The 27,609-nt window shown below is 36.2% G+C and overlaps 1 protein-coding gene across 8 annotated transcripts in view; it reads left to right on the plus strand.

Annotated features, from left to right (window-relative positions):
* ATP8A2 (ATPase phospholipid transporting 8A2) overlaps positions 1–27,609 on the plus strand; it is a 702,047-nt gene that overhangs the window by 426,172 nt on the left and 248,266 nt on the right. For all 8 annotated transcript variants that reach the window (XM_031960776.1, XM_031960775.1, XM_031960778.1 and 5 more), the window contains 2 exons: positions 20,355–20,538; positions 26,136–26,246. In XM_031960776.1, coding sequence (XP_031816636.1) covers positions 20,355–20,538; positions 26,136–26,246 — 295 coding nt within the window. The remainder of the gene's footprint in view (positions 1–20,354; positions 20,539–26,135; positions 26,247–27,609) is intronic.

Below are 27,609 nucleotides of genomic sequence, written 5' to 3' on the forward strand. Positions count from 1 at the left end.
GGATGCAATGGAATTTTCTTTCTAAAGTCTATTGGGATTACTTTGAATCACTGATCTGCTGATAAGAACCAAGTCTTTCATAGTTGATCATCACACAATCTTGCTGTTACTGTGTACATTGTATTCCTAATTCTGCTTGTTTAGCTCGGCATCAGTTCACGTACATCTTTCCAGACCTTTCTAAAATCAGCTTGTTCATCATTTTTATAGAACAGTAATATTCCATTATCTTCATACACCATTGTTCAGCCATTCCCTAACTTATGGGCACCTAACTCATTTTCCATTTCTTTGCTACCTCAGAAAGGGCTGCTACAAATATTTTGCGTGTGTGGGTCCTTTTCCCTCTTTTATGATTTCCTTGGGATACAGACCCAGTGATAGCACTGCTGGGTCAAAGGGTATGGACAGTTTTATGGCTCTTTGCCGTTGTTCCAGATTGCTCTTCAGGGTAGTTGGATCATTTCACAACTCCACCAACAATGAATTAGTGTACCAGTTTTCCCACATCCCCTCCAACATTTATCATTATCTTTTTGACTTGTTTTAATTTGCATTTCTCTAATCAATTGTGAGTTAGAGCATTTTTTCATATGACTATAGATGGCTTTAATTTCATCATCTGAAAATTATTCATATCCTTGCTTTTTTTATTTCAGTTGAAGTATAATAAATTCTGTTATAGCCTTTTACCTGCATTCTGCATGTGTTTCTCTGTGTCAGATGTGCTTCTTGTAAACAACATATTGTAAGATTCTGTTTTTTAAGCCACTCTACTATTCACTTCCATTTAATGGGAGAGTTCATCCCATTCACATTCAATTATGATTACCAGCTCTGTATTTCCCTCCATCCTATTTTCTCCCCTGTATATATTTTGTTCTCTTTTCCCACTCTACCCTTAGTCCTGTTTTCTTTTTTTTTAACCTACCCCATCCACTACCTTATCTCTTATCATTTCTTCCCCTGTCTCTTAATAATATTTTTTTACCCACCCCATCCATTACTTTATCTTCTATCATCCCTTCCCCCCTTCTCTTACCTTTTTTCCTAGTGTTTCTTCCCTCCCTTCTATGGTCCCCTTCCCTTTTCTTTTCTTTTCTTTTTTTTTTTTTTTTTTTGACTATACACTTTTTTTAAAAACTTTTTATTGACAGAACCCATGCCAGGGTAATTTTTTACAGCATTATCCCTTGCACTCACTTCTGTTCCGATTTTTCCCCTCCCTTCCTCCATCCCCTCCCCCAGATGACAAGCAGTCCTATACATGTTAAATAGGTTACAGTAGATCTTAGATACAATATATGTGTGCAGAACCAAACAGTTCTTGTGTTGCTCAGAGAATTGGATTTAGAAGGTATAAATAACCCGGGAAGAAAAACAAAAATGCAAACAGTTTACATTCATTTCCTAGTGTTCTTTCTTTGTGTGTAGCTGCTTCTGTCCATCCTTGATCAATTGAAACTGAGTTAGATCTTCTCTTTGTTGAAGAAATCCACTTCCATCAGAATACACCCTCATACAGTATCGTTGTTGAGGTATATAATGATTTCCTGGTTCTGCTCATTTCACTCAGCATCAGTTCATGTAAGTCTCTCCAAGCTTCTCTATATTCATCCTGCTGGTCATTTCTTACAGAACAATAATATTCCATAACATTCATATACCACAATTTACTCAACCATTCTCCAGTTGATGGGCATCCATTCATTTTCCAGTTTCTAGCTACTACAAATAGGGCTGCCACAAACATTTTGGAACATACGGGTCCCTTTCCCTTCTTTAGTATTTCTTTGGGATATAAGCCCAGTAGTAACACTGCTGGATCAAAGGGTATGCACAGTTTGATAACTTTTGGGGCATAATTCCAGATTGCTCTCCAGAATGGTTGGATTCATTCACAATTCCACCAACAATGCATCAGTTTTCTTGCATCCCCTCCAACATTCTTTGTTATCTTTCCTTGTCATTCTAGCCAATCTGACAGGTGTAGTGGTATCTCAGTTGTCTTAATTTGCATTTCTCTGATTAATAGTGATTTGAAACACTTTCATATGAGTGGTAATAGTTTCAATTTCATCATCTGAAAATTGTCTGTTCATATCCTTTGACCATTTATCAATTGGAGAATAGTCCTCCTACTTCTTTATAGGGTTAGAAAATACCTAAATGAATGATTGTTTACCTCTTTGAGCCAAAATGGATGAGATCAAGCTTCGAACAATGCTCATCCTCCTCCCTTCTTCCCCTCCATTGTAATAGATCTTTTGCGCTTCCTTATTTGATCTAATTGTCCCATTATACTTCCCCTTTCCTCTTTTTCCAGTGAAGATTTTTTTCCCATCTTTTAAATGTCTTTTTTTTTATGTCATTACATCAGTCTATTCACAATCACATTATAAGTCCATTTGATGCTCTCCCCATCTGTCCCAGTAATAGATACAGTTCTCAAGAGTTACAGATACTGTTCTCCCATGTAGAGATGTAAACAATTTCACACACACACACAATTTCCCCTGTTTTCCTTATCTATGCTTCTCTTGAGACCTATATTTGTATATAAAATTTCCCATTTAGTTCTGGGTTTTGTTTTGTTTTCTTTTCTTTTTCAGTAGAAATGCTTGAAAGTCTTTTAGTTCATTGAAGCTCTCTCTCTTTCCCTGTAAGATGATTCTGAGTCTCACCAGTAGTTAATTCTTGGTTGTAACCTTAGGTCCTCTGCCATCCAGAATATGGTATTCCAAATCCTCTGATCTCTTGCCGTAGAAGCTGCCAGATCCTAGATAATCCTGACTATTGCTCCTTGGTATTTGAAGTAGTTTTGTCGGGCAACACGCGGTATTTTTTCCTTGAATTGTAGTTGGGGAGTTTTGCCACGAGGTTCCTTGGAGTTTTCCTTGCTGGATCTCTTTCCAAAGGTGATTGATGGGTTTTTTCAATGACTGTTCCCTCTCTGTTTCTAGAATGCTGTGGCAGTTTACTTTAATGACCTCTTGAGGAACGCTATACGTTTTTGATCCCGGCCTTCACATAGGCCGGCAATGTTTAGATTGTTTCTTCTGGCTCTATTTCCCTTCTCTGCTGTTTTTCCAATGAGGCATTTCACATTTTCTTCCAGTTTTTCATTCTTTTCGTTTTATTTCACTGATTCTTGCTGTCTCACGGCCATTAGCTTCCATTTGTCCTGTTCCAGTTTTTAATGTGTGACTGTCTTCAGTTAGCTTTTTATCTCTTCTTCCACATGGCTAATTCTACTTTTCCCTTCCTTTGGCGGGCTGTTGACTCCGTTGCATACCACTCGTTTCCGTCCTCATTTTCCTTCCGCCTCTCTTATTTGCCTTTTAAAGTTTTTTTTATGAGCGCTTCCAAGAAACCTCCTTGGGCTTGAGACCAATTTATCTCACCCTCCGAGGTTTCTTCTGTGGCCATTCTGTCCCAGACGCTGCCCCTCTCCCGGGCCGGGACGCAGGGTCCCAGGCGCTGCCCCTCTCCCGGGCCGGGACGCAGGGTCCCAGGCGCTGCCCCTCTCCCGGGCCGGGACGCAGGGTCCCAGGCGCTGCCCCGCTGTGCTAAGACTCTTTCCCAGAGCCCATCTGACCTGGGCCGGGCATCCTTTTCACCCGAGTAAGGCCGATCTCTCTTCGAGTTTTGCCGGCCACCCGAGCTGAGAGGGTTTCGTTCTGTCAGACTCTGCTCCGAGGCTTGTCTCCATGTGATTTTTGAGGGAAACTGGGAAAGCGCGAGCAGCAGCTTCCTGGCTGATCTCCGCCATCTTGGCGCCACTCTCAGAAGTCCTGTTTTCTAAAATAGAGCATTTGGTTAGAAGGGTGGCACCGTTCTGCGTAGTTCTTACCGCCCGGCATCCCTGACGGCGGTTGGTACCTCGCTTGCGCTTCTGCAGTGAGTCTGCTCTGATATTTTTTGGCTGAAGTACACGTTAGCTCAAACAGCGATGTAGCTGTAAGAGGGATGAGCCTTTTACACGTACACTTCTTTGTGTTTTTTGGTAAGCTGCATGCCTCTGGGTCCTCGGGGTCGTGTTCTCTAAGGAACCTTTTGTCAGTGGCCCAGAATAAAGGAGAAATGCTTAAGGAGTATGGATTGACTGTAGCTTTTAATAAGTAACAAATTAGGCAAGAAAGGAAAGAGATACTGTCGAAGAGCTGTGGCCAAGGAGGAGATGGGCTAATCCTGTGACCAGAGCCAAAGAAAATAATCGGTCATCCCCCGTGCCCCGTTGTTAAGAAGTTTTGAGGAGAACCTTTGGCGTGATGCGTAGTAGATACTTTGTCAAGGATTTATGGGAGGAACTGGATAAGAATTATACAGGATATATACTCATGGATGGTTCATGATCTGCACCATTGAGGGCCACATTTATGAGTTCACATATGATCACCGAATCACAAATCCAAAGCTGGAAGGGACAGTTGAGATCATCTTGTCCAAATCTCTTACTTTACAGATGAGGAAACTGAGGTCCAGTGAAGTGTACAATGTCATGCCCAACATCATAGAAGCAGGAACCTGCATTCTCCAGCTTTCCATTATTTTGCTCATTTGTTGATATTGAGCTAAAAGAATTCCACTTTTTTCAGTTGCATCATTACAGAGTCAGTTGCTTATATTCCTTTTAGGTTATATTTAATTTAAAATTTGAAGAAGCATTTTTTAAAGCACAATACTTGCATTAACAAAAGATGAGTAATGTTTTTTCATTGTCTAAGTTTTAGTAATCTGACAAATTGTGACAGAGAAAACTACATTTTTAAAGAGTCTTCTTTTGAGGTGATCACCAGATTTTATGTAATCTGGTCAGAATGTGAAGGCCTGGATCTATACCAATTATTTTGTTTTAATTGATAAATGGGTGAAATTTGCCATTAATAGTCTTTCTTCTTCTTTTGATCCTTTCTCTGTGCATATGTATTACTCATGGTAATTGTACAATTTCCCATAATTTTATATCAAATCCAATACTCTTGTTCCAAATAACATAATTTCAGGTTTGTCAAAATGCCCCATGTTCTTCATTGTGTTTATTTTCTTCCAATGAAGATTTGAATTCCTTCAGTAACTATGAGATTAATATCAGTTAGTTATATAGAAAAAAGTCTGATTTATTTAAACTTGCAGTAATTTCTGATAACTTTTCCAAAGATACTTTCATTTTAAACAGACTGCATAGACATGTTTCTATACAATAACATACAAGAGCATATCTATGTATGTTTTCTAAAAAATTTGCCCATGTCTTTGTCCATTGCCTTTAATTGACTCCTTTCTTGAAATATACATTGTGCATAGGGAATAATAACAAAAGAAGAAACTTCTGTAGCACTAATCACAATTGTGACAAAAGCTACTTAAGATTTGCCTCTAAAGCAACCAGACCTATTAGTAGCATCAGTTGTACTTGTCCATGTTAACATTATAAGAAATGAAGTTAATAGTATAATGTCATTATTATTTAGTCTTCTGTTTCTGGTGAGCATTTATCCACTTAAAACAGTGGTAAGTTTATCACTATGGGATATTTATTGATAACTTTAAAGTGTTTTTCTGCAAAATAGTCCATAGTGAAATAAGCAGCAGCAGCAAATGTTAAACATTTATTGTAAATTAAACAGTCTGTATTCCTAGAGTTTACAATCTAGTCAGGGAAATAAAATCAGAAGGGATCAAAATAGAGCATCATAGTATACATGCCAAAATAAGTGATAAATGATAATTACTTATACTCCATTACACTTTTAGTCTTGGGAATGAGAATTTGTTTAGAAATTGTCCTTTGTATCCCAGCTGCTTAGCACAGTGCCTATTTTATAGTAGGCACTTACTAAGTGCCTGTTGATTTCCCTTGTTTATACGATTTCAATAATAGACTACGCATTTCAGTAGGTCAAGTTTGGAGGAGGTTTACTAAAGAGATGTTATTTGGGTTGAGCCTTGAAGAATAGGTAAGAGTTTTTGGTAAGGGAGGACATCCCAGATAATCTCTGCTTTTATAAAATTTGTCAAATCACATTTATTTTTGTGTTGTACTCCCTCATTGTCCCCTACAATGTCCTGCACATATTAAGTGCTTAACTGATAGTACATCAAAGACTCCTTTCCCCATGTCTCCAGTGAATCCTTCTATATCTAAAAGAATTACCATTTGACCCTAAATCAGATTTCCAAAGTGAACATGCAGTCCCAAACCTTCATCTAACAACCTAAATTAGTTGTCTCAGCCATATAGCTCAAATTAATTAAAATATTTTCTGGTATCTCTCCTGGGAGCATGAGAACACTTTATCCAACATTTCTGTACATTTCTTATCTTAATTTTATTTAACTTGAAAATAGCATTGAGATGAGAATAATCAGCTTACATTATTTGATAATTGCTGGTATGCATAATTAAATGTACTTATAAGATATTTATTAGGGTACTACTCAACTAAGCTTTGCTATTTTTGTAATAGCATATTAAAAGTTTAGAGAAGTGTAGAGAAATCTTTTAAATTTCTTTGTACCACTTATTTACATTGATTGGTTTATGGCATTTCAATCTAGAAAATTTGGGTTTTCTATCATTTTCAGATCCTGTAGCACTAATGGTCTGAACTGCCTCATTTAAAAAAAAAAAAACTATCAGACATTGAAAAATCATGTTTTAAATCAGGCTAATACTAGAACTTTAAGATGGACAAGGAAAAAGGACAAGAAATACTTTTTTTTTTTTTTTTTTTTTTTTTTTTTAAGTAACAGGCTGGTGCTGTCTACAACTTTTCTGTTGCCCAAGAGTTCATTTTTGAAGATAACAAGTCAATAGAAATGGACTCATTACCATACTGGTTCCCAAAACTTTTCAAAGTCAGTTTCTATCTAAGAAACAGCATCCTTCAGGCAGTGTCCTTCTGCCTGCCTACTAGGGAAGAGGGGAAAGTTAGCTTTAAAAAAAATTATGAATAAAAAAAATGCCTATATATAAACTGAGTTTTTACTGATATGGCTTAATTGGCTGCAGCTAGTTTCTTGGAAACCAGCCAGGACCCATTTTTTCTTAATGTTGAAACATTTTCCTTCATGACAGTGGAAATTAATGTCTCCAATTTAAGAAGGGCATTGATTGGAGGTTTGGAGATCAAATAAAACTCCAAGCAAATAAGAGAACTCTGGAAAATTGTCAAATGTCAAAAATTGGCAAGGTGATTTGGTTTTTCTAATTATCCAAATCAAATTTGAAAAACAAATCCAGGGTTGTTGTTTTTTTTTTTTTTTTATTTAATTCCCCAACCCCTATAATATCTAATTTGAATTGTGTAATTGCAATAGATTTCAGCTTTAATTCTATTTTAACAAAGCAACAGGCAGCCCATTCACTTTAGGTGACAAATTTCCTAGTTTTTTGGTAATTAGGATGTTTGGTAATTTAAAATTATATTCTTTCTAATCTCAAAGTGAATAGTTCTATTTATCATTTTGCCTTGTCTAGTGCCATTTTCCATTATAGCCCCTTGCTGGAATTTTGTTTTGAATTAATGAAGCCTTTTCCATTGTCAAAGAAACTGATTATCTACCCCCATTATTTTCACATAGATAGGATTTTTTTTTCTTTTTTTTTGGTTGGAGAATTAAGCAAGTGTAGAAAAACAATTTCTAGCTTATATTAAAAGAGAATGCCTTCTATTTAAAGTTGGGAGTTTTGTGTACAGGCTGATTCTTGTAATGTCAGTAACTGATTCATGTGTTTGTAATTTGTTTTCAGGCACAGCTGACAGAATTTTCTTTGGTGGGGATGGCATAGAGTGTGCAGTACACTCATTACACAGTTCTAATTATTTAGTAGAAACTGTGATGATGATATATGGACAGACTCCAGGAATAGGGCATTCATCATAGTTGTTCCATTTTAGTCTCTAGCTTTATCCAAAGACAGAGCTACTTTAAATGAATAAGAATGCAATCTAAAGCCCAATATCTCCCTTATGAAATTTCACTATATTCTTCAGGGTAATGTTAGAAAAATATACTACTACACATGCACAGAATTAGAGTTTGTGCCTTTCAGTTAAACCTAATGCTCTTTTCCCCCTTTCTATATAAAATTTCTAATTACTTAGAATTATATGTGCTTGTGCTAATATATATACTTGACTAAAGTCAGGTTTGAAAGAGAAAGTTTTGTTTGGGTTTTTTCCTTTGGAGAGAGGTTGTTGTTTTTTCTTGTTTTTAACCAAAAAAGGATTTTAGAACTTTAAAATGGAAAAACTGGAGAGACCATTTCTCCCTTCTCTGGAGAGGACTTTGTATTTTTTTTTTTTTTTTGCATAGATACTTAATTCATTCAGTTTTTATGTTTAATTGTTTCCACTTGGGTCTATATCTTCCTTTTTTAATTTTAATTTTTCAAATTAATAATAGTTGCTAACATTTGTGTGAAGATTCACCAAGCACTTTATGTATGATGTTGCATTTGAGAACTCTCTTATCTTTCCTTTGTGTTTTTTCAGTGTTCATTGACATTCTTTGTTTCTTGACCTTTTTTTTTCATTATCTCTGCCCTTCTATGCCACCACTTTCCCCATTCCAACCAAAAAGTCCCTCCCTTACAACAAATATTTATATATTCAAATAAACAAATGCATGTGTTGGACATGTCTGAAAATATGTCTCATTCTGGTCTTCTATTTGATCTTTCTTTGTCAGAAGGTTTCATCATCAATCTTAAGATTCATGATTGAATATTGCATTGATAAGAGTTCTTTAGTCTAAAATTATTTTCCTTTATATTATTGTGGTCATGGTACAAATTTCTTTCTTGGATCTGCTTATTTTACTCTGTATAAATTCATATAAGTCTTAGAAATTTTCTTTCTATCCATCCATTCCTCTCATTATTTCTCATGGTACATTAATATACCATTATAACTATAAACCATAATGTGTTCTACCATTCCTCTACTGATAAGTACCAACTTTGTTCTCACTCCTTTGTTACTACAGAAAATGCAGCCATGAATATTTGTGTTTGTAGAGTATTTTTCCTCTTTCTTTGTTATTTTTGGGGTAGATGCCTGCTAAATCAAAAACTATCTAGAGTTGAGTGATTTTTTTTTTTTTTTAGGTATATTCAGATTGTTTTCCAGAATAGTTAGGCCAGTTTGGAATTCAGCAAAGACTACACTGACATACTTAATGCATGCCAACAATTGTCATTTAATTTTTTTTGACTATCTGATATGTATATTTCCTTTGTATTACATGGTAGAAATAGGAATTAAACCTGGGATTTTATTGACATAGGGTACACTAGGTGAGGAACTCCCTCTTACAATGAAAATTAAAATAGGGAAAGGACCCACATGTACAGCAATGTTTGTAGCAACTCCTCTTGTTGTGTCAGGGACTTTGAAACTGAATAGATGCCTATTAATTGGGGAATGGTTGAATAAGTTATGGTATATGAATATAATGGAATAATGATAATTTTGGAAAAGGAGAAATTTATAGTTAAATGCGTGCTTCCTAGTAGTATATAGGTGATCTGTTTCTTCTCCATTGCTTCTCTTCTTCTTGGTTCTGCTTCTCATCATAGATTTTTACTCTTTGATTCTTTCCTTTTAATTCCCCTTCAAGATCCATCTCCTGACAACACAATTTATTTTCTGTACGACTGCTTACTTATTCTGGCCTCTTTGTTTCCTCCCTTTTTCCTATTAACAATAATATATTTCTACATGAAACTCTGTGTGTTTGTATGTGTGTATGCATTTTCCACCATTTTTATTCAGCATGTAGGGATGCCTCTCCACTCCCAAACCTCCTTCCTTGTGTGTTTCCTTTTATCTCATGCACTTCTTTACGTAACCTGGTAAGTTCTCCCTCCATCTTTTCTTCCTTCTCCATATATTCCCTTTTCTGCTTTAAAGCAGAAGAAAAATACTCCTAACCTCTGTCGGCCTTTCTTTATGAAGTTTGTAGATTTTAGAGAAAGAACACTTTCTTCTGCTTCTATTAGAATGTAAGTATTAATGAATATAACTTCTCCCAATCAGTCAAATGTATTTGCCTTTTTTTGTTTCATTTTACTCCTGAATTTTCATTTCAAAGTGTTTTATTTGGTTGGGATCTTTTTCCTCAAGAACATTTAAAAGTCCTAACCTCTGTCGGCCTGCCTTCTTTATGAAGTTTGTAGATTTTAGAGAAAGAACACTTTCTTCTGCTTCTATTAGAATGTAAGTATTAATGAATATAACTTCTCCCAATCAGTCAAATGTATTTGCCTTTCTTTGTTTCATTTTACTCCTGAATTTTCATTTCAAAGTGTTTTATTTGGTTGGGATCTTTTTCCTCAAGAACATTTAAAAGGCCTTTATTTCATTACAAAACCATTTTCTCCTCTAGGATTATACTCCCTTTTACTGGGAAGGATAGTCTTAGTTCAGTGTCTTTTGGTATATCATTTTACAAGTTTTCCTCTGCATAATTTCAGTAGCCAAGTCTTGTGTGATCCTGACCGTGTCTCCTCAGTATCTAAACTCTTTTGTTATGATTACTTGCAGTTTTCTCTGACTTGGAACCTTTGATTTTTGGCTATGATATTCCTGAGAGTTTTTTATATTCTGAGGTTTCTTTTAGGAGAACAGTAGATTCTTTCCTAATTTAACTTTGTTCTTTGGTTCTAATAGGCCTAGGCAGTTTTCATTTATGTTTTCTCCAATTATGGAGACCTTATTTTGTTGGGATTGGGGGGAAAGTTGTTTTTAGTTTTTTTGGCTAATGATTTTTAGATTGTTCTCTTTGATTTGTTTTCTAGGTTCCCTGTTTTGACAGGAGATACCTTTCATTTTCTTTTTTTCTTTCAGTCTTTTCGCTTGTTTTAATATTTCTTGTTTTGTTGTGGAATCACTACTTTTTGTCTAGTACACTTTAATTTTCAGGGAGTTCAGTCTTTGGAAAACATTTACCATTGTTATAAATTCTCCAGGCTCTTCTTTCTTCCTTAGCTATTGTTTCCTTTAGTATTATATTTTTGTTATTTTATGTGATTTTTTTACTCTTTTCTAAGACATTTTTTTCTCTGAGGGTCTACTTACACTTGTAGATTTCCCTTGTGGACCTCTCTCAGTCTATGACATTTCTTTATTTTCTTCCATTTACTCCTATTTGCAGCTTCAGTTTCTGGATTGGGATTTTATGCCTGGGTCAGACACTGCTCTTTCTGTACTCTTAAGCTGTATGTAGAGATTCTGTTTGGTGCTAGATGTGGTGACTAAACTGAGGTCTCATCTTTGTCAGGAATTGCTGAGTTTGAGAGCTTAAATATGGTCTTGTCCCTTAACTAGTTCTGTTTCCTTCCTTGCATGGATCCAAACCCTAAATTTTGTAATCTGGGGGTAATCTTGGCAGAGTGAGGTCAGATGTTGCTGATGATGCTAGTAGTAGGTCTCCTGTCAGGCTTAGATCCTTTCCTCTCCAGGTGTGTCCCCTGGCCCTTTTTCCTGCTGTGGCTAGAGCAGGGGCATTGGGCAGAAGTCTGCCCCTTTCTCCTGAGATGGTCCCTGCTGAAGCAGGGTCTGGTCTCATTTTTCCTGCTTTTGGACTGGGGCTTACTTTTTTTTTTGTATCTTGTCTTCTACTTTGCCTTTTCTCAAATCTTCTGCAAGATTCTGATAGTCTCTTCGTGAAGTCTTGAATTTATACTTGTTTTTCTTTGAGTTTCTTATCATGAGAGCTTAAGTGGGGTGTTTCAGAAAGATGAATTCTAATTCTGGGTTCTAATACATCACCATTGTCCCACATTTTTTCTCTGTGTGGTTGTAGCAGATGCTTCCCTTGAGAAGCTTAAACCTGTCAGGGTGGGTTCAGTTTAAGGGGGAAATGAGCCCAGAGAGATAGTAAGAAGATAGATAAAGAGGAACTGGAAGATGCACTCCTATGTTATTACAGATACATCATATGTGGGGAGAGCAGAGGAAAATGAAAAACAAAAGCCTATCATCCTGTTTTCTGCAACGTCTGATTAATTGATGACTGGTTCATAGGAATCTATTATTATTATTATCATTATCTTTGGAAGTTGTGTCAGACAGGCTTATACTTTTTTAAACCAATTTCTTCTTATAAATGTCTTAACCACAATTTATTTCTCAGATGAAATAATAAAGATACATTAGATCCTGAACTAAGTAAACAGGGTGTGAAGCATTTTGCCATGCTGGCATCTGTCATCTGTTTCAATACGATTCTCATATTTTGAGAATCTGGAAACTTACAAGGAGTCAGAGGGTTGACAGGCTCTGGTACTTTGGGTACAATAGGGTTTAAGGTACAATGCTAGCCATGCAGGCAATTCCTACTCAGATGGCCTTTTGTTCATTTTGTTTTGTTAACAGGTAAAGTACAGGTCTAATTAAAACCATATTACTAAATCCTAGTGGTCATTTGCAGAGACAGATGAACTTAGTGGACCTGGTCCTTTAGATTCTAAAAGACTGTTCTGAAATCTGACTTTTCTCAGCTTCTTTCTTTTTGCTTTATTTCTGATAATTCACCTTCTTTGCAGAAGAGGTCAGGCATGAGATGTTGAAATGCTAGTGAAGCTTGTGGTAGAAGTGGGGACAGGTACATAAACTTCCAGAAAGGCAAACTCCTAGGAGTGCCTAGTGTGCATTAATAAAGCATTTCAAGGAAATAGGGTATGAAATGAATGTATTTTGTGTTAAAGACATTAAGGTATTTAAATGTGCTATTTTATTCTCCATTGCAGCCTGGGTACAGAAGGATCTAATGTCTCTTATTTAAATCCCAGCCTTCCTAGTCTGTTCTCCCATTCTTCTCACCCCAGTCCAAATGGAAACACACTGTAGCAAGTCAGTTCCAATGAATAGAAAACTGTATATAATTCATAACAATGAACCCATTAAGTTTTTATGCAATGAGTGGTTCAACTTTTAAAACATTTTAGAGGAGGTACAATTTGCCAAAGTATTTTTCTTTTGGAATTTAGTACTATTTCTTGAATATAACCTTAATTATTCTACTCCCTAAAAGCACAGTAAATTTGTCTTTTATAAAATAGCATCAATTTTATATCCCTATCTTCTTCAAAAGAGAATATTGGATAAGGCAATATTTTTTTGTAGTCGATCCTTGATTACAAAATCCTTCGCCTTCTGCTAACAAAGGCCATTTTTCAGAAAATACACTCCAAGTGTCAACAACTTTGGCAGTGTGTATCAGTATGTCCCTGTCCCATAGGATCGTGGCTGTAATTAGATCTAGAAGGAAGAGACTACCTTGTATTTACTTCATGAAAGAAGTTTCCACATATTCTTTTGCCATACAATTGTTAGTTCTGTTTTATGGACAATCCAAGGTTAGGACATGTTGCTTGGCTAGTTAAGGAGTAAAGAATATAAAAATAATGTTACAGTAATTGATGACTTTATAGCATCATGTATACATATAATAATATAGATAAAATTTATATAGCATTTACTATAAGCCAAACATTTTGCTAAATAATATGTAATTGTTATCTCACTTGTTGTCACATCCACCCTGAGAAGTAAGTACTAATATTATCCCCATTTTACATGTGAGGAAACTGAGAACTGAGGCAAACAAAAGTTAAATGACTTGCCTAGGGTCACATGGCTTATTAATGAGACAGGATTTAAAGTCAGGTTTTCTTGACCCTAGGCCTAGTACTCTATCCATTTTGCTATGTAGCTGCCTGCTGATAAGCTATGTCCCTTAAAAAAAAAAAAAAAAAAAAAAAAAAAAAACACTTGGGTTACATAAATGTAAGGAATGCAGTAACAGATTGGCAAATAATAAATATTTAATAAATGTTTTTGACTATTTATTAGCTGATAAAGAATAATTCTGAGTCTTGTTTCTGTTACTTTGTTACTTTGACTCTTTATAGCATGGCATTTCGTAAGAAACCCCCAGTTTCCTGAAGCTGTTCCATAATACTGTTCTTTTGAATGACAAGGCAGTACTGAACTAAAAACTTCAGGAGGGGGATTGGCAACATAAGAATAGGGTGATTCTCAGACACCAAACATACAAAGTTCAGAAAAACTCATCACCAGGTTATTGAATGATGAATGGCTGCTCATTGAACTATTTAATAAGGTAGGAGAAAGACTATGATCATTGTCAGTAGAAGGAATAACTACACAGATGATTCATGAGCTAAGCGATTATATATAAAGTTCAGACTAGTTCCCTGGAGGTCTCAGGATCAGCCAGAATCAGGGTAAATAAAGTCCTTGGTCTTTAGGGGGAGAAGTGAAGGAGACAAACTGCCAAGAGGCTCGCCACCAACTTCTCTCTTCCTTGTCCTGCTGCAAAGTGAAATCTCTGGCCTCTATCACCCCACCCTCTAATCCTTGCCTACAGTTCTCTTAACCCCAAACATTGAGCCAGCACCAATGGTGAGAAGGGCCATTTTTCCAAACATATGCTGATAGAGTCATTGTGGTATAGGTAATTAGCCTCCAGTGCTCCCTTGTCTGATTCAAATGCACCTATTCAAAGTTTCAGCTCTTTACAATTATATACACCATTGAATGTTTTGGTTTTTTTTTTTCTTCTGTAAATATGTCAGTACTTCAGAAATGTGTGATTTCATTAGCATTCAAATTCCTTTCATCAAAACAGATTGCAGTTCTTTTATGTCTTAATGGATGGCCTTTCAAAGTTGTTTTGAGTAAAAAATCAATCTGTTCAATAAGCATTTATTAAATGCTTACTGAAAATTCTTCATCCTTTTGCCAACCATATTATGTCTTTCAAAACCTAGTGAGGCAGTAAACACATAGAATCATTCATTACTGGTTCTTACTCTGCCACTAAGCAGTTTTGTGATCTTGGCCAAGTTTCTTAATCTTTTCTCCTTAAGTCTCTTGGTTAAATCCATTTTCTTTGTATTATGAAATAATAGTTAAAATAATGGCTCTCTAATGGGAGCTAATGTGATACCCCATGAAAAGAGCTTCTTGATTTGGAATCAGAAAGTGTTTAGGTGACCAAGAGAACATTGTATACAGTAATATAAAGGTTAAGAGATGATCAGCTGTGATGGACTTAGCTCCTTTCAACAGTGAGTGATTCAAGACAATTCCAGTAGATTTGTGATGGAAAATGCCATCCATATCCAGAGAGTGGGCTATGGAGACTGAATATAGATTGAAGCATAGTATTTTCACTTTGTTGTTGTTTGTTCTGTCCTTTCTCGTGTCTTTTTCCCTTTTGATCTGATGTTTTAGGGCAACATAATGAGTTTGGGAATATGTTTTTAAAAAATTGTACCTACTTATCTATAATCTATTGTTTGTTGTCTTGAGGAGGGAGGAGGAAGGAAGGGGAAAAAAATTGAAACACAAGGTTTTGCAAAGATGAATGTTGTTTGAAAACTTTCTTTGCATGTATTTGAAAACATAAAATACTATTAAAATAAAAAAAGAAAGTGTTTAGGTGATTACTCCTCTTTATTTTCTCTGGACTTTGAAGTAGAAATCACTTGGTCTCTCTGAAGCTCAGTTTCAACATCTATTATATGAAAGAGTTGACAAAATGATTTCTGAGGTCTCTTTCAGCTTTAAATCTGATTTTATAATCCTAGTATCACTGACCATATTCTAGTCCTAGTACATCATTATTATGTAGTACCACTGGTATTTTTGCCTTATTTCTCAAATATATTCTTATTTATATTGACATTTTTCCTTTACATGTAAAATTTAATGTAGTAATTTTCTGCTTGTGGGAGTGAAATTCACTTATTTATTATTTCAAGGTCTCGTTGGCAACCAAGTTATCTTTCCAGCATTTTAATTCTTTCATTTTTCCCATGTGATATCTACCACTTTAACCCATAAGATATCTTATGGTGTTAAAATATATATAACTTCCCATATCTATGTCCTTGATTGCTTCTGTGTGGTTCAGAAATGATGAGGGGTAACCATTTAATAAAATAAAATAAAAAAAAAAAAAGCTGGAGAGATCTCTAGAAGCAAAGCAAAGTTTATTATACATTCTCTGGAGAAGGGTGTCCCACCCATCCAAGCAGACAATCAAAGGGAGCAAGCCCCGTTGGGGGCAGGGTCAACACATTTAATCCCTAACACAAATACCCCCTCCCACCACTGACCCTCATCTTTATTGGCTGAGGATCTTACATTCTAAATGAGGGAACTACCCAAGAAATTGAACTTGACCAATAAGTACATATTGCCCATATTTGACTGAAATAGGGAGACGCTGATGTCATGGGAGGATAGCAGGAAGGGGACTTAAGTATGCCCTTGACTGAATGCTTAAAGTCCTTTAGGCCTACTCAAACTCTGAAATAGCTGAAGCTTTACTTGATTTTTACAACTGTCTTGAAAGATCTCATCTCATCTCGTTCACTTCTAAATCTCCTCTGAATTGCTCCTGAAATACAGTCATCTGTAAAGTCTTCTTTTGCAAGACTTCTCAGTATTGTAGATTCCTCCAAATAATAAATGTTCATCTCAAGGATCAACCCAGTTTTTGTGTTTATTCTACTTATTCTTCATTGTGAAAGAGTAGCCTAAGAGCAGTCTCCTAATACTGACCTAGAACTACTAATTGGTCTTTTCCACTTTTCTGAAAATCTGAAACTGATTCAGAGTAAGAACTAAATTTCCATGTTTTAGACCACAAAAATGCCTTTAATTATGTTTGTGTAAATATGGCCTAGTAGAAGTAATAGGTTTTAGATTCATGACATAGCTATATATTTGTTGATTTAAGATATGAATGATTTTACAAGATTTTTATAGTTTCTAAAAAAGAAACCGAAAGCCACTATCCATGCAAAAATAAAAATAATGAATTTGATGTGGCAAGGATAGTTTCCAAAGGAAAGCTATTGAGTTGCTTGAAATCTGTTTTTAAGTGAACAGGACAGCCCATTATAAAATCTTGTAGTTGCCAATGGTTATTTTCTTTTATAGAACTGCCTGTGTGGTTTGGGATTTGAGTAAGTGGATTTATTTTGAATAACTAAAATAGATACTTACTTTGATTATGTCACTTAAAAAGAGGTAGGATTGGCAAATGAAACTAGATGATATGATTTGTAGAATATTGGAAATAGAATTCTAGCCAAGAAATTGTTTCTGTGGTATGAGTTCAGAAGTGAATCTGAAATGTTTGAGTAGCTTCAAAGGATGGGTGGCTTAGGGTAGAATCAACTAGTTGAACCTAATATCTGATATATGAAATCCATCTTCCGAGAAAGGACAGGAGCTATATTGTCCCCATCTTAAAGAAGAGAAAACTAGTACATTCAAAGCTGTGTACCATAGCCAGGCATGCACCTGGATTTTTTGATTATACATTCTGTTTCTACTACACTAAGACTGCCTCTGAAATTCTAAGACTATTCCATTACAGTTAACTAAATATTAGCCTTAAAAAGAATGGCCTTTTTTTTGAATAATAATATTTCACTCTTAGCTTAGAGCTAGGTGACATACCTGTGAAGTAGCTACTGCTATTATCCCCATTTTACAGGTGTGATATACTTGGTCAGAAATGAATAGTTAGTGTCTGAGATAAATCTAAATCCAGGTCTTCCTGACTCTAAGTCCACTGCACCATCTGACTCCCTCAATGGAGCAAATAGTACTTGAACTACCTATCTACACACATAATGAGAATAAAAGCATGCCTTGCTTTGAGGATATGTCATCCAAAAAAGGTTGGTTGAACTTAAGTTGCTTTAAATACAGTGATTCAATTTATAAAAATCAGTATAATATTTGATTGTAGAAAGGTATCTATAATATAGATACACCCATATTATTATTTATTATAATTGTTTTTAAAATAGAGTGAAAATTTACTATGTCATTTCATAAGTCACGAAGAAAGTTTACAGGATATTTACTTGAAGAAATACATATATGAGCGCTCTTCATTTTGCATCTTTATTCGTTATCAACCAAAATAGTTGAGGCAAAGAAATATCTAGTTTGTGCCCTCAAGTTTATCATAATAGATTGAATGCTAGCATCTAGATATTGTCTGATAGGGATATGTATTAAATATGTCATTTGAATACAGCTCACAATTTTAAGATTTAAAAAAAAGAGTTTATAATTTAACTTGTTCAATACTTAAGTATAGATGGTTGAAGAGCAATGATATTTATCCTGTTCTTTAGAAATTAGCTGCTTGAAGTCTGTTTTGAACCTCTAGCACATATATGAATTACGTTGTTCCAGTGCATTATAGCTGAGGGTATCATAAATCCTTGATGTGAATTTCATGCTTAAAAACACTGGGAATCAGTTTTATAGCTCAGTTAGATTCTTCCCCCTTTACTTTTGACCTTTGGGAACAAACATCTGTTGTCTCTTCTGCTTGGGTCAACAGATAGATCTTCCAAGAGTAACTTTTTACTGAGTAACTCACTTCTCAGATAAATATGGTAAGAGAATTAAATGCTAGAAATTAGGCAGTTTTCTTAACTTATTGCTTTAACTTGCCCAAAGGCTGGAACAGGTCTAATAGAATCCTTTTATCTGGGGATCTGAGCTTTTTTTTTTTTTTTTTTTTTCTGTTGATACAGGTCTTTGATTTGTTTCAAGTAACAGTCAGTGGCAGAATAGGCCTAGGGCTGCTTGGGTTCTTGACTCTAGATTTCAAGGTAGGAGGAGATTCCTTTTCCTATTTTGCTATGGAGCTAAAGATTCCCAGTGTAGTATAGACTTCAGTGAACCTCCCCAGTCCTGTTAAATAGCTACTCATAGCCCCCTACCCATTCAACCCTTTTTAAATTTAGCAAAAAGTATTTCCAGATCCTGTTGTTCCCCTTCTCCAGTTATGCTATCCCAAGAGCTCTAATGAAAGTAAACCCTTAAAAATAGTCCCTTATACCTTTCCAGTTGTTACTTAGACTTCCTTGCTTATTTCCTAGCCATGGTGAGGTAGACAGTGAAGTTCACTTTACTAAGTTCTAATTTGTTTAAAATCAATTTTCTGCCCATTCTTTGAAATTCAAAATTTGTCAATTATTATTTATTAGAGTTAGTAATGAAGAGGTTGTAGCAGATCAGCATCTAAAGTCCCTTTCATGTCTCAAAGTCCTAAGGTTTTGTATCTTTTAATCTTGCTAGGTGATTAATTTGCTGGGAAAAGTGCTCTTATGAATAGAGAATGGTGCCTGATAATATTCATGGAAAGATATTGTATAACTTCTCTAAAAATTTATTGGACATTTTAGTAAAGGTTAATTTTTTTTTGCTTGTGTTTGTGCCAGATCTGGTGGAGTAGAGTAGAGTCTGCCTGAATACACACACACACACACACACACACACACAGGCATATACATGTTTTAAGTAAACAAGATTCCAACATGTTTGTGGAACTCAAAGGGTAATAAGATGCCATTTATTTGCCAGCACTGCCAGGATACCCTCTGAGTATTTCAGAAAGCTACCCACTCGGGTTTCCTTCTTTTGAAGAATGATTCAGGTATTTGATCTATCCATTTCTACCTCCCATATCCGAGTACAGACAAATGCACTGTTGAAAACTAGTTGGAGGCAAAGATGCTAGTAACTTGACCAAAATGTGCTATCAGCCTCTTGGGTTCTGTGGAAATGTTTTGCACTCCAATAAACCAAGTGGAAAACTTGGATTCATGAAGGCTGTTATAATATTCTCTCCTCTTCCCCCCTCCCCATCCTTTAAGGCTGAATTTCTTCAGGAGTAGATCTAATACTCTCTCATCTTTCCTCCTTAAATCTATTCTGGCTCCTATTAAACTTAATCTCCTTTTAAAAACAAGGTGAAGAGGCTTCCCTCTTCCCTTTTGCCTTTCCCTTTTCTCAGGGCCTCTCTCACTTCCCCTTACTCTGCCAGCTCTGTCTTCCTTCTGTAATAGAGAGCAGATTGCTGCATATACTTCTTTCTCTTGCATAGGAATGTGTCTTTAACCCACAACTTTCAAAAGTACTGTCAGGACAGGTCTTCTGATCAATTGGAAAGACATTCTCTTAAGATCTTTGCACCTGGAATATCCTAACTACCTTCATAACCTAGGACAGGCATCTGGGAAGTGTGATCACAAGTCAGGCTCGTATGGGCGCTTCCTCTGGGAAGTCAGAGAATACTTGAAAGCCACAAGCTTCCAGTGTTTTTTTAAAAACCTCTTTTGGCATAGACCCTAAAGCTTGAGTATCAAATCAGAAAACTTTCCAATGGCTGCCCTCTTCTGCAAGCTAAATGTAGATTACAGCTGTCTCCCTTGGAAAGATGCATGCGGTCATGGCTAGGTTCTGATGGAGTTTTCTTTCTGTCCTCCTTTCCAGAGTGTCTCCCTTGCAGAAGTCTGAAATTGTCGACATGGTGAAGAAGCACGTGAAAGCCATCACCCTGGCCATAGGGGATGGCGCCAACGACGTGGGGATGATCCAGACTGCTCACGTTGGTGTGGGGATCAGTGGGAACGAGGGCATGCAGGCCACAAACTCCTCCGATTACGCCATCGCACAGGTCAGAAGCGTGAAGGAGCAGCTGCTGGGGCCTGCTGACAGAGACGTCAGCTGGGCAGACGCCCAGGGTTCTGTCCTGTAGAATTTCTGCTGCCTTTGTGAGGCTGGCCATCTAAAAATGATACTGCCAGCCTATCTGGGTTTCCCTTTGGTTTTGATCTTAACATAGTTCGAAGCACCCTTTCCTACAGCTTAAGTTTCTCTGGGCCAGCTGTGGGACTTGCCACATTGTTCTGTCATTGGAGAGAGGCGCCATTCATGACAGCTACGTCTGCAGTTCTGCTAATAATAATCCTCCTCCCACCCACGTTTGCAGCTTACTTTAGTGTCTCTTGGTAAAGAATTTTGTGTCCCCACATTCTCCCAGTTAACTGTGGAGTAGTTCTTGGTTTGTTTGTTCCACACCTCCCCAGGCCTCTACCTTCTGTTCTAACGGTTTCTTCTCAGTCACTCCAGTTTAATATGCTCATCTCATTGTTTTCGGTATAAGTAGCTGAGGGTAGCTTTTGGTTTAGCCATTGCTTCATGTGTTATTTTCCCTGGGAACATCTATTTCATTTGGATTTTAATGACTGTGTTCAGCAGCAGCATTTATAACCATACACACAAACCTAGTCTATCCTATGTATTCCTCTCTAAACCAAAAGCTCCATTTTGAAGACATCCAAAATGTTTAATGTGGTCACTATCAATTGAACTAGAAAGAAATGCTTTGATCTCTTACTTAGTGGTATCCAAGAGACAAAAAGAATAAATCATTACTCCTAATGGCTTGAACCATATTTTAATTCATCCACCATCAACAAGTATTTTGTTAAGTGCCTATAATGTGCTAGATTGTAATATTAAGACAATCATCCTTGCTTTCAAGGAACTTATAGGGAGATAAACAACGTGTGTGTGTGTGTGTGTGTGTGTGTGTGTGTGTGTGTATTTGGAAAACATCCCCAAAGTACCTGAGGGGGTGGCCCTCACACCTGGGGGGAGGAGGGGGTTATCAGGAAAGGCCTCAAGCAAAAGACTGCATTGGAGATGAGTTCAAAAGATATCTAAAGATTCTAAGAGGCAGAGAAAAGAACAGGATATATGCTCTATAGACATGGGAATATTCTGAGATAAAGGGGTGAAGATAGAAAATAGGGGCTCATGCAGAAGGGACATGAAGAAGGCCAAATTGGCTGGGCCATAAATTGAGTGAGAATAAGTAAGATGTAATTAAGTTGGAAAAGTAATTTGGAATTTCTGTCTTATCCTAGCAGTATTGTAATGTAATATATTGCTATCAAGAAATGTCTTTTCTTCTATTGTTAGTTGCTTAGGCAGCTAGGTGGCCCCACAGTGCAGAGAGAGCCAGGCTTGACATCTAGAAGAGCTGACTTCTTTACTGGCTGAGGATCCTATTCATTTACTTAGCTTCTGTTTGCCTCAATTTCCTCAGCTGTGAAACAGAAATAATAATACTTGCTTCCCAAGGTGGTTGTGCAAATCAAATGAGATAATAATTGTAAAGAGCTTAGTGTGGTTCCTGGCACATAATAAGCTCTAGGGAAACATTAGAGATAATAACAATGATAAGAATTATAGTACCCTCATTTTATAATGATGAAGGTATTTTGAAAGACCTAATATTTTTAATCCGTATCAGTGTCTCCCCTTTCATTTTAAAAGGGGCACACATGATGCAACAAAGAGTCAGAAGCAGTCCTATAGCACCTCTGGTTTAGACAATCTTCTGCCTCAAGATCCTGAAATTAATTAGGTGATGTCTAAAGGTCCCACATAATTTTGTGCTTTTTTTTTTTTTTTTTTTTTTTTTTTTTTACTGTGCCTAAAGAAATTCTTGTGATTTTGAGCAACATAGGAAAAGTATTCCCCTTTAAGGAAGATCATATCTTTAAGTTCTTCTATGAATTAATGCATGATTGTGCAGACTTGAAACTTGGTCTCTGAAACATTAGCTGGTCTGCTAGAGAGCCGAGGGTAGGAAGTGTCCTAGAAAATAAGTTATGTGAATGAACAGTGACATTCATATTACAAATACTCTCTTACATGTGACCTTTCCTAGGATAACAACAACAATAAGAAAAACAACCCTTTGAGGATCTTGCTTTCCTAGAATATAAGAGAGACTAAATGTTATGGACCCTGGAGTTATAAAATATTTGACTTAAAGAATTGTAGAACTGAAAGAGAATCTCATAAGATTTTCTGAGCATTCTAGGTAATTATCTTCCCAACTTAAGAATATCTAGGAAAGTAGATTTTCTTTCAGAAAAAAAAAAGAATGCTAATGAGAAAAGAACTGGACTTTTGAGCATTTCTTGTTTCAGATCAAAACACTGAATGGAAAGCAGAGGGATGTTCTCAAACAGGGCCTTTTGATTTTCTTGCTCTAGTTGCAGCCAGCTGCTTCTAATTGGAAAGGGTTGTGGAAAAAACAAGTGGCCTCTTCTGTAGACCCTCCCTTTCTCAATCTCTTCCTAGTCAGCACCAGCCTTAAATGTAGGCTTATTCTTTCTGTCTTCCTCCTCCTCCTCTGTCTTCCAGGTCTTGGGTCTCCCCCTACTCTTTCACCTTGCCTAATAGAGTAGAAAAACAAACTCTGAACCAGGAGTCACGACTTTATTTTATATTGTGGCTCTGTGACTTCTCTCTGTTACCTTGGCCAAACCATCTTGTTACTTGGGGCCTCAAGTGTCCTCAGTAGTCTAATGAAGTAGTCCAATGAGGACTAGATGACCTAAGATCACTTTTATGATCTTCTTAAATTCTACTATCCTCTTTTGAAGATCAAGTTTTTTGGTCATCTTTTAAAATATAAAAGTTCCAAGCAAAAGGTAACACTTTTAGCCTTATTGGTCATTAATAACTTATTGTGAATACATTTTTAATGTTTTTCCTAAGAACAACCGTAGGTAATGGGAATTTAAGAAGAACATGCACTGTTTCAATACAGTAAAGGAAGGGATGGAAAGACCTGGAAGACCTTTGTCTACTTTACAATTTTGCTAAGGACTGACTTTGTCTTTATCCCCCAATATAACTGTGTTTTTTCATAGGTAGAGATATACAATGCTTCTAATCTTTCTGAATCTACACTCTGACCACTGCCATCCCTTAAGTGACAGCTCCTTTTTCTTTTCCCATCTCCCTTCCAGAAACATACAACTTTGCTTACTATCTTTATTATTAAATAAATGAAGGTAAAATTACATCTCCAGCCTATGTCTTCATGCTTTCCTCTAGAGAGAGACATCCCCGCCTAGAGTCATCCGTCCCCCTACTTTTTTTTAAGTCATACAAAACATATTTTCATATTAGCCATGTTGCAAAAGCAGAAAGGAAAACAATAAAACAATAAAAATAATGTTTTATTTTTTTAAGTATGTTTCAATCTACATTCAGAGTTCATCCCCTCTTTCTTTGGAGGTGGATAACAGTTTTCATATAGGTTCTTTGGAATTGTCTCAAATCATTGTCTTTATTAGAGTGGCTAAGTCTTTCATAGTTTATCCTTATTACAATATTACTGTTGCTATATATGATGTTCTCCTGGTTTTGCTTACTTCTCTTTTCTTGAGTTCATATAAGTCTTCCTAGGTTGTAATAAATGTGTTCTTCTCATCATTTTTACAGCATAATAGTATTTCATAACAATCATGTATCATGATTTGTTCATTCAGTTCCCCAGTTGATGGTCATCCCCTCAATTTTCAATTCTTAGCCCTGAGAAAAGAACTGCTATAAATATTTTTGTACAAATAAGAACTTTCTTCTTTTCTTTGATCTTTTTTGACTCCCTACTTTCTTAATATTTTTAAAGCACCCCAAGAAAAGTAGAATTTTGATTTAGGATTTTTTTCCTGAAGGTAAATCATTCCAAAGCTAAAAATTGTGACATTAGAGATGACTCAAGCAGATGTTCTCTATGCTCATTGATGTTTAATGTTGGGGGTCTAGGTCAAATGCAAACTTCCTTTATATTTGTTTTATTTAGTTATTTTATGATTCCCTATTCTCCTTTGGAATCCTTAATGAGCCTTTATGAAGAGTTTTATTTTTCCATATGTGCCTTATTCATGGCGGTTCTGCATCAAGACTTTCGTTTTGGAGTATGATACTAGGTACTATGATACTAAGGTACTATGCAGCAGATATTTGGCAATAACACATAAGAATATGGTCTCACACTAGACAGAAGTACTTCTTATTGCATGTTATCCTTAGGGAACTTAAACTATATACTTCCTCCTCTTATTTGTATTGTTTTGAATTCATAATTTTTCAGTTAAAAAAATCAGTTGCACTTTAGCAGTAAGCTGAAACTAATAAAAGGTTCACAATATTCATTGAATTTTTTTTAATATTCATAGACTGTCAAATAGTCTTGACTGCGACTTCTAGGTACCCAATGGGAATTTGAATTGTATTGTCCTTTTGTACTGACAACAGCAGTTGGTTGGGACAGAGTCCTCTTGACCCTCAGACTAGAAGTAGGAGAGTAAGGTTTTAGTTCAAGGAAACTCTAAGGGGAGCTGGAGGACCCTAAGTAGTGTATATTTAATATTCCAAAACTGTGATGGGGGAATGAAATTAGTTTTAATGTATTCATGCTAAGAGCCTAAGAATGTTAGAGTGATATTTCTGCCCTCATACCAAGACTCACCCTTAAGGTTTTTCAATGCAATCGAAAGAAAATAACAGTCTTGGAAATAATTTGTATATGTGGGAGCAGTCAAGAAAAGCCAAGAAAGACCCTTGTGCCAAGGTGAGATTTTATTCTTTTGCCTACAGGTCTCTATCAAAATGCTAGTCCCTCTGATAAAGATAATTGAATTGTTGCTATCTTCCTGTCACCTTATTGTAAATTAGTTAATCCAAATCACTTTCCTAATTGGCTAGACCTCTGCTTCTTGTTAACTCTCAGAAAGTGGATATCAGGGAATAATCATTTATTTATTTATTTTTAATTTATTCATTCATCCATTTGTTTGTTTATTTATTGGCATTTGGCCTTTTGGGTATGTTTTTCCTGAAGGCTTAGTCCTAGGAGAGGGAGGGATCTCTATTTCTCTGAGTAGGAAAACTAAGGTAGAGTTGTTTTCATTTGTCCCTGGTTGTGCAGAAAATTAGTGGTTTAACTGAAACTTTCCATTCCCTCTAAAATCCTTTTCTCTTTAAAGGTTAAGGACTTAATCCCTCTTCCAAAGATGAAGGTCCCCAAACTCTGTCACTTAAACTATGCAAATGATAGGCCTAACAGCCTGTAGTAGCTTTAAGGCAAAGATGTTAAGTGCTTAAGTGCTCTCATAAAATGGAGATTAAGCAATGGTTTTAGTTTAACAGGACAAATTATTGTCCCTAGGGCTGGACACTTTACCTCCCTCCCCCATCCCAGTCTTGTAGACTCTGTCCCAATACCTCGACCTTTGAGACTTCTGCACAAAAGGAAAACTTCAGACCTAGCAGTGAGAGGCCTGAGATCTTTCAAAATGCCATTGAATGATTTATATTAAGAAGTGGTGAAAAAAAAAAAAAAAAGAAAAAGAAGTGGTGAGCTCTTAGCTTCTTGAATTGACTGTTACTTCTCTCTCTCAGTTTGCCTACTTGGAGAAGCTTCTGTTGGTGCATGGAGCCTGGAGTTATAATCGAGTGACCAAATGCATCTTATATTGCTTCTACAAGAACGTGGTGCTTTATATTATTGAGGTAAGGATGGAAACATAATTGTCCATGAAAGAGATGAGCCTTTGGTAGAGATTTAAGTAGCTGAGTGGTTTAAAGCCTGGGGAAATGGAGATGTTTCTGGATTTTAATTAATATCAGTAAAAATAATTTGTTGATATGAAAATATTTGTTAAAAAGATGTCATTCTAATATGTTGAAATGTGAGACATGAATAACTTGTGGAGTCATGATGTACCTCTGTGCCAAATCAGATGCCTCTGGGAATCAACAATCTGCACATCAATATCCTTTTTTGAGAAAAGGAAAAATAGCCAACACTGCTATTAGGGACCATTCTAAGCATTCCAGTAACAGATTGGGGAACAGAACTTTTTCCCCGCTACTTTTGCGATTCTCACTTCATCACCTGCATAGAGAGGAGGAAAAAAGAATTCATCCCCCTCTATTTCCAGACTAATATATATAGGGACATCTAATCTAGCTCCCAAAGGTGGCTGAAGCCAAGTGGATCACAAACACTAAGTGGCAAAGTCTCCCACCTGCATGGGCCACCCCCTTGTGGCCACAACAAAGCCTGTGTCAGTCTAGGTCTTTTTTTCCATGGACACAGTCTGATGTCTGTACCCATTTTTGACATTAGGCTTGCCATTTTTCTGTGCTCTCAGTGTTTCTGGTTACTTTACTTAAAAATATCAAGTTTGCTTCAATATATCAAATGAGTTCGAGCTTTGTTGTCAAACTGATTCCAGGATGCTGATAGACAGGAAAGCTCATTGAAGATCAAAGGTTGTAAAAGTATCAGGCCTGGGGTCCATTTATGGGTCAATTTCTGTGCCAAAGTAAATCTTGCCTCTTAGCTACTAAATACTATCGAAGATAAACTCTACCATTGCTGAAATCATTGACAGTTTCTAATAACTCCCTGAAGCCAATGTTTTTTGAAGCTAAGCAAAGTGACAATTCTCCCAATCACATGAAGTCAAATTGAAATTCCTGTTCCTGTGAAGGTCACTTATTTGTGAGTACCAATGTCATATGCAAAGAAATGCAGCTTTGTGGCAGTAGTAGCATATGTGTATTCTTGTCCAGAAACACTTATTTAGAAAAAGGGAATCTCTTTCCAATTTAGAACGAATGAATCTTGAAAATATCTGTCATCATTTCTGAGAAAACTAACAGAAAACAATCCAAGAATCCCTTCTCCTGGAATAAAGAATGAAGAGGAAAACAAGCAATTCATTTTAGGGAGGTGGTAGCAGTGGGCATAAAGTTGACCTTGAATATTATAGTTTTTAATAATAATGATGATAATAAAAATAATAGCTAACATTTCTATAATTCTTGCTATATGCTAGGCACTGTACTAAGTGCTTTATAATTAATA

This window comes from Sarcophilus harrisii, chromosome 3 (assembly GCF_902635505.1).
Source record: "Sarcophilus harrisii chromosome 3, mSarHar1.11, whole genome shotgun sequence".
NCBI lineage: Eukaryota > Metazoa > Chordata > Mammalia > Dasyuromorphia > Dasyuridae > Sarcophilus > Sarcophilus harrisii.